This window comes from Trachinotus anak, unplaced genomic scaffold (assembly GCF_046630095.1).
Source record: "Trachinotus anak isolate AG129_WGS33_773 ecotype Australia unplaced genomic scaffold, CSIRO_AGI_Tana_v1 ptg000012l, whole genome shotgun sequence".
NCBI lineage: Eukaryota > Metazoa > Chordata > Actinopteri > Carangiformes > Carangidae > Trachinotus > Trachinotus anak.
In genome coordinates this window covers 9,491,597-9,498,973 of record NW_027273863.1, presented here as the reverse complement: position 1 = coordinate 9,498,973, position 7,377 = coordinate 9,491,597, and the positions used below count along the sequence as shown (strand labels likewise).

The window sequence follows — 7,377 nt, the reverse complement described above, 5'->3', positions numbered from 1 at the left end:
AGAACACAAAGAATAATGTCTGCAAACTTGTTATGCATAGAAAGTGTTTTATAGTATTTCAGTAACTGCATTGTTTCTAATACAAATACAAAATTAAAACTGAAGGTGGTTAAGAAAAAAGACCTAACACGCACAGCCTGTGCTGACAATGCCCTTCATACATGTCACCTATATTTAATGTTTAAATATACTGTTTTGAAATAATTTAATTTTAAATGTACTATATCACACAGATACAATGCTTAAAACATTTGTGTTGTTCTAAATAAAAAAAGCAAAGAAACAAATTGACTTTCTCTGATTATTTTTGGACAGAAATGATAAACACTGCATCTGTATTTTAAAAAAATCGCAAGCTTTGTCTTCTTAAGGTGACCAAATGGTGATTACGTGGGGGTTTGTAACATTGACATGGACAAAATGTGAAATGACAAACAATATGTACCAAAGAACAAAAAAAAGATCTCTTCTATGAACAAACCTGGACTCGATGCTTTCATTTATTCTGACAAAGTCTAAATGGCACATGAACAGTGTTTTCTCTGAGCAATATACTGTGCATGAGAATAGATACAGCATTTATGTGGCTGTGATTCAAAGTCCATTATTCTTCACCTGAAGCAAACACCTCAGTGTAAACAGTATTCTGAAGACCAGTGATTTCCATCATTCAAATGGTCTGCTGCCCTGAAAGAGAAGGATCAGTGAAGTAGTTTGATCAGTCAGACCTCAACATAGCCCAAGTGCAGTCCATTTTAAGTACTAGTAATTACTAAGAGCCTATGCTAGGGTACTATTTGTTTGTGCTACTAATTAGATGTAGTGTACTAAAGCTGAAAACAAATGCATTACAAGAGCAAGATGCTTGACTTCAGTAATTTCTTTGTCAATTTAGAAAGATTTGGTTTGTTGTCCCATGTATTCAATGCCACAGCCACATAAAGATAATATATGCAATCTCATCTTAGTTAAGTAGAGTCAAGTACAAACTGTGTTACTTTTACCATCATTAAGTTTTGCTGTTTCACTTTATACAATATTTTGTTCATATTAAGACACAGAATGAGTATATTAGATATTTCCTTTCCATACACAACTACTTAGGTGTTGAAAATGTTGACTGTAGAGCCTTTATAACAGCTTTCATATATTCACAACCAATTACTTAATAGTATTTCATGATTGTATGACACTTTTTTAATGTTGCATATGACAGGTCAAAGGCTACTCACCCCATCTCTGTCATTTGAAATAGTTTTTTATTTAGCCTTAGTAAAGACAGCCAGTTGATAACCAGTTTATGAATTTGTACTTTGAGATAACTCCTTCAAATGAGTGATTTGGGCCCATGCTAAACTGAGCTCTAAAAGTATGTAATACATGTTGTTGTGATTCAACAATTACAACCTAAAGCATTGACACATACTTTGTTCCAAAAACAAAAGAAAACTGAATAGAGTGCAAACAGACCCAAGAACAAATGTGCTGATATTAAATGAATGTGACCGTGCTATTACTTTGAGGGAATGAATTATATAATTCATGCAATGTCACTTACAAGAATGAATAACTAACTTGAGGGAACCAAATAAGTATCCAGTATGACAATTAGTAATTTGAGGGAGTAATGGTTATTTGATGGCAAAAACTGCTCACTTGGAGGAACAATTTATCAAAAGAATTGTCCATAACTCCATTCTGTCATGTCTTACATATGTTATTATATACATTAACTGCTGTAATCACTGCTGCCAAGTACCTTTATGAAGTCTTCAAACTGAGGTTTCAGCTTCTTCATTATGGTTTCTGCCTTGTTGAGACAAGTACGTCTCTGCTGTACTTCAAACTCCTTCAGGAAATCAATCAATCAGTCACCACTTCTAGGGCCAATGTTGAATTCACACACATGAAGACAGATATATAGACAGATAGATATTTGATTAATGTTAAAGTGTGCTTCTGTACAGAAGTGTTACCTTTGTGTTGAAGAGGTGTTCCTGAGAGGTAATGTGAGTCTGCACTGAGGATGCAGATGTGGATACTAAGATGTTGCAAGCTGCACAGTGGAACATTTCCACCTTTGTCATGTGGTCATTCTCCTGCAGAGCTGACAATACAACGATCACACTGTATTTAAGCTTTGTTAGTCTGGAACAGAAGATAGGACAATGAAAGTTTAATCTTTTTTCTCCGCACATTTGTGACAATTCAAAGTCATTTACCTTGAAGAGCACTGTCCTCTATGGCTCGACTACACTGACGGCTTTTATACAGCATGACTTCCTGTAGAAATAAAATATGTTAGTCACCATACAGACACCCATGTACCAATATTTGTTTATGTTTATATGGGATTTTAGGTTAAAGTTTTTTTCACACCGAGCTTATTATCTCACCTGCAGGAAAGCTATAGCCAGATCATCGTAATTATTATTCTGCTGAATGTGCTCCAGTGTCACCCAGTGGCTTCTGCCGTCTAAGTGATCCTCCAGCTCCTGCCCATTGGCCAGCTCAACTTCACAAAGGTCACAAGTGATGGGGTTCCTACAGGAAAAATATGAAGATATTCAGTGTTGCAGAATACTTAGTTTATTTATTTATTTGACAGGGACAATGCAATTTAACATTGTTCCATAACAGAGCATGAAAAATGTGCTGCAAAAAGAGTTTATAGCTTAGCTAATTCTCGACTCCTGTCCCTTGTTGGGCTTTTACATGTACAGTTCAACCATGACAGTCAATTTCCACTATCATAAAACTACAATACACTAAAGATATATAAGTAGAGTAAAATACTATAATGAAATGGATTGATTTGTGATATCATACAAATGGCTAAAATACACAGATGTTGAGACAACAATAGCACAACAAGCAGACAAACAGTCAAACAAAAACAACTAACAATAGATATAATTATGCAGAAATGGGTACAGCTCTGTTTTGCGTTTAGCCAGCATTTAAACTTTGTTGTTAAGGAATTTATATCTGTAGTTATTTTGATGTCTTCCAAAGTTGACAGCCCTGTATGGAGAAAGCTGTCTGTCAAAATTTTGTTCTACGATACGGTATTTTGCAGTTGCCATACTAAGTACTGAAGAGTTTAATAACAGACCATAAACAGCCTAGGGTCTTCATATGAGCTTAAAGTGACAACTTTAAAACTCAAAACAGGACTAACAACCAAAGATTCTGACATTAGCGTCCTAAGAGTTAAGTGTCAACATCCAACCTGACGATTTTAGGCTATAACGCTGAATTTAGAATAAACTTTCATTCTTGGAGAGTGCTTTAGTCGCACTCATTAAGCGCTTTGCCAAGTATTACCTAATGTTAAATAGGTTAATGTGCTTACAACTTGTATGTTCAAGTGTACTTTTCTATTGCTTTGACTTAAGCCCTTGTTAGTGTTTTTACTGTTCCCACAGTAACTCACAACCTGTTGCCCCCTTCTGCCGACTGCAGAGAGTGGACATGAATGTACACAGAGGAGGCATTAAAACTGCCATGTTAAATGTGAATAATGGAAGATGATCAGACCTGTGTAAAGAGACAAGTTATCTTTATGATGTTACAGGTCGTGTTCATCCAGACCCAATGGGACCCAATCGGTCATCAGCCAGTCCAACAGGGTTCTCCTATCACACAAAGGTTCGGTTTGGTTTCAGTGTTAGCTGAAGCTTTACAGCTACAATGATGAACACTTGAAGGACAAAAACTCAGAGCTAGCAGAGCTGTAAAGTAGCTGGTATGAAAATTATTAGATTGTACAAAGCTATGTTCTCTCTCCCCTTGGTCATTCAGCCAGTGTTTATACTGTATCAAAATGTGTTTGTGACCAGCAGTGGTTGACACATGTGTGCCCTGTTTTTCTGACATAGTTTAGTTACACCTAGACTGAGATGACAGTGTGGGGTGTATTACATTTGAGCAATTACATCAACATATAACTAAGCAAATGACAGCTAATGGTAACTATCCTAACACAGTAGCAATGTAGTTGTGTGGATTTCCTCTTCTGTACATCGTTTCCTCTGACATTTACCAGCAGTAATGCTGATTATCTGAGGACTGCAGTAACCTAAACTTGTGGGACAGACTCTGACAGATTTTTATCTCTGACTTGGTTCTGTGAAAACATCCAGTGAGGTTTAATGAGTGTAATCTTTCTATGTTAGTTAATCCTGCACAAGATTGGCCAAACAACATCAGAGGATGATATGAAACATGATTAAAACATGCGTGTCCTTGTTGTTGCTGTGGCAATTTCACAACACTATCAAATTGAAGATGATTGTGATGTGAAAACTTGAAACAACAGGGCATTGGTGTGCCTGGTGCTTACTTGTCCATCATTATAGTTTTGCTTGTTCTTCTTGTCACCTCTGTGGCAGGTGTGATTTTGTCCAGACCTGCAGAACACAATACACACAATAATACAGGTTCACAGAGGAAATACCTGTACACATGGCAAAAATACTGCTTGATCGTTACCTTGTGAAACTGTATTCTCAAGTTTGTGCTCTCCTGTATTTTATTTGAAAATGGTAATATATAACAGCAGGGAAACTGTCATTACTCCAACGTGCAAACTTACCTGTTTCCATGAGCCCCAACTGATGTTGATAATCCCTCTGTAACTTGGGTGGGGATAATCTAATAGTAGTGGTTATCTACAGAGGAGAGAAAAGTCTCCAACTAATACCAAGTCTCACACTATTTTCATAAAGAGGAAACAGCTGTGTGCTCCACAAACAGGCGCTGTATCCTGCTTCAGTCTACAAGTCAAGACTGAATTTAACCACTAACCTCAAACTAGCTTTCTTTCCTATGAATCACATAATACTTCATTATCATGCTGACAATAAAGTTCAAAGGCTACACTTTCAGTCTTATCGATGATACCTCTCTCCTGTGTTCTGTCACTGTTATCCTCTCCTCCTCGTTGGTCTTTTGTCCTCCATAAGATGCAGGAAACTGTTGGGTGGAAGAACTGTGAACAATCCTGTCAGGGCTGCAGACCCTGTGCTCCACAGGTCTACTTATGGAGCCATACCCCGGTCTGTCTAGTGATTCAGTGCCTGGGCCATAAGCTTCAGACAGTCTATGACAAGAATTGAGAACGTGATTCTCAGTGGGTCCAGTTTCAGGGTCTAAGTCGCATTGGTCAAAGGGCTGTCTCCCTGGCACAGAGTAGGGTGAGTCCCAGCGGCGTTTTTCACGGCTGCCTCTACCCGGAGACAAATGTCGACATCCTGGGTTGTTATCCTGATCGGATGTGGAGCGGTTGTTGTCTTTGCTCTGTGCCACCTCCAGCTCAGAGTCTGACGAGCCGGGATCATACGGGTCATAAAGTTCAACTCTGAGGAAGATGAAAGAGCGAGAGAATAACTGTGTGTGTGTGTGTGTGTTACATGCAATTTACAATGATCTATCTAAACCATCTGTAAGGACATGTTACCATTAACCATTGAATGTTCACAGACACTATAAATGTAAACATGAACTGTTGGGAAACATAAAAAATCTTTTCCTGGCATGAGTCAAAACAAACCTCTCCACATTTGTTTAAGCAGTCAGTGGGACACTGCATCATTCCTGCCACTTGCACTTTCACCTCACAGGGTCCACCCAGAATAATATATAAGGAGGTCACCTTCAGACAGCCCACATTTCAACATTTTAAATAACCACAAAGTTAAAGGCTTCAATGTGGGGTGTCCTGGATTGTGACTAAAGCAGACATCACTCCCTCTGTCAGAGGCTTCTGGAGGACTGGAAGAAGATCCCACAGCTATAGATTCAGAGGCTCATCACATCAGTGACTGACAGTTGTCAAGCAAGGGGTGGAGATTTTTCAGGGGACATACAAAACTTTGAAGTGGGATTTTTACAAATTAATTATCGAGGCTCCAGAATTCCTGACTTACTTTTCTGTTCTGCTTGTGCTTTTGTCCTGAGAGTTGTCGTCCTCATCTCCTATTGGTTTGAATGAAGACTTCCATTTAGCAGCAGAAGATTGGACTGTAGATTACAAAAGGGAAATAATAGTGATGACAATTTATATTGACAGACTTAATGCATTCAAATATGTAATCTATAGTTACAACTTACTACCAATGAACTGTAGCAAGTTGACTTTATTAGTTATTACGACAGCAATTAACACAATAATCTCCTATTCTGACTTGGGAAAAGGAAGCCAGAGACAGCTTTTCCAGTTCTTAAGCAGTAGGTGGCCATTTCTTTTGCCAACCATACAAGAGTATTTACAGGTTTACAATCCTTAACAAAAAATATGTTTACTTTTCATTTATGTGGACCATTTCTTAATGTGTGCCACAAAGTTTTGGATGTATTTTTACAATAGTTTTAGGTAGAGAGGCAATGGTGCCCTTGTTCTGGTTGGGGTTGTGGCATGTCACTCTCTGCTATCTCTCTCTCTCCTCTCATTTCCTGTCATCTCGCTTCTGATAAGGCTCTAATTAAGTCATTTAAAGGCCCTGAACATCTGCAAAAAGCGTCTGCAAAAAAAAAAAAAGAAGAAGAAGAAAAAACACATCATTCATATATCAATCGAAGCAGCGAATACCTACAACAGTGGACAAGTTACAGCAGCCTAATTTACTAAATGGTTAGTTTTGATGAAAAATATAAGTAATTTGATGTAAATGAGTTAAAACATGCAATGCCACTGGTATAGCTTTGTAAGGAGTTGTTGTGTAGCTGTCTCTAGGTGAGCTTAAATGTCCACAGAGGTTACCTGCAGCTTTCTGGGCTGGTTGTGTCTCAGCAGCCATGTCAGATGTCCTGATGTTAGAGGTGTCTGCTAACTTCGCTGGGACGCGTTTCATGGCCTCCATGAAGTCTGCGGGTACTCTGTGCGTCACAGAAAGCACAGGAGCGCAGATCCACGAGCCAGGTGAATAACACAATAACAGCAGGTGAACACGAATGCATCAGGGCGGATGCAGACTGGTGCTTTATCAGTGCTAAAGCAAACTTAACTAGCTTAGCAATTTTTGCTATTAGCTACACATGCTAAGACTGCGCAGAGCACTGAATTACCTTCCCGGCAGCTGCTTGTACACCGGAGCAGCTCCCTGAGGTGCTGCTGCAGGGCTGAAGGGGTTATTGTTGTTCTGACGGCTCATTTCCTGGCTGCATCATAGGAGCAGATATAGTGGTCTAAGTGTGCAGCAAAGCTAGCCCACCTACGAAGAGCTGGTTAGCAGGTACTCACACCTGTCGACAGGTGGCAGCATCCTGCAGCATATGGTGCAGCCGCGTCTCTGGCGTTCACACATTTACAGACTAGTCACCTGTGTTAAATGTCATCAAGTTAGTTTACAGGTCAATAAATGGAGGGCGTTCCCC

At 39.0% G+C, this 7,377-nt stretch overlaps 1 protein-coding gene across 4 annotated transcripts; it reads right to left on the bottom strand.

The window, feature by feature from the left end:
* Positions 1 to 27: 27 nt before the first annotated feature.
* LOC139628532 (uncharacterized) lies at positions 28 to 7,278 on the bottom strand. 4 transcript variants are annotated; one of them, XM_071490262.1, is made up of 11 exons: positions 7,069 to 7,274; positions 6,764 to 6,879; positions 5,931 to 6,024; positions 4,906 to 5,362; positions 4,598 to 4,673; positions 4,346 to 4,412; positions 2,397 to 2,544; positions 2,223 to 2,283; positions 1,977 to 2,107; positions 1,760 to 1,849; positions 28 to 687 (listed from the first exon to the last, which is right to left on the bottom strand). In XM_071490262.1, the coding sequence occupies exons 1-11, from the start codon at positions 7,152 to 7,154 to the stop codon at positions 667 to 669; spliced, it is 1,347 nt and encodes a 448-aa protein (XP_071346363.1). In that variant the 5' UTR covers positions 7,155 to 7,274; the 3' UTR covers positions 28 to 666. The 4 variants fall into 4 exon arrangements, with proteins under 4 accessions (XP_071346363.1, XP_071346364.1, XP_071346365.1 ...); XM_071490263.1 differs by lacking the exons at positions 28 to 687; positions 1,977 to 2,107 and having other exon boundaries at positions 1,759 to 1,880; positions 7,069 to 7,278; XM_071490264.1 differs by lacking the exons at positions 28 to 687; positions 1,977 to 2,107 and having other exon boundaries at positions 1,760 to 1,877; positions 7,069 to 7,278.
* Positions 7,279 to 7,377: the final 99 nt, after the last annotated feature.

Coding starts and splice junctions, on each gene's coding strand:
- LOC139628532 (XM_071490262.1), bottom strand. CDS start 7,154: ATGAGCCGTCAGAACAACAATAACCCCTTCAGCCCTGCAGCAGCACCT. Junction 4,674..4,905: donor TGACAGAACACAGGAGAGAG/GTATCATCGATA, acceptor TCTCCTCTGTAG/ATAACCACTACTATTAGATT. Junction 2,284..2,396: donor TGGCTATAGCTTTCCTGCAG/GTGAGATAATAA, acceptor TTATTTCTACAG/GAAGTCATGCTGTATAAAAG.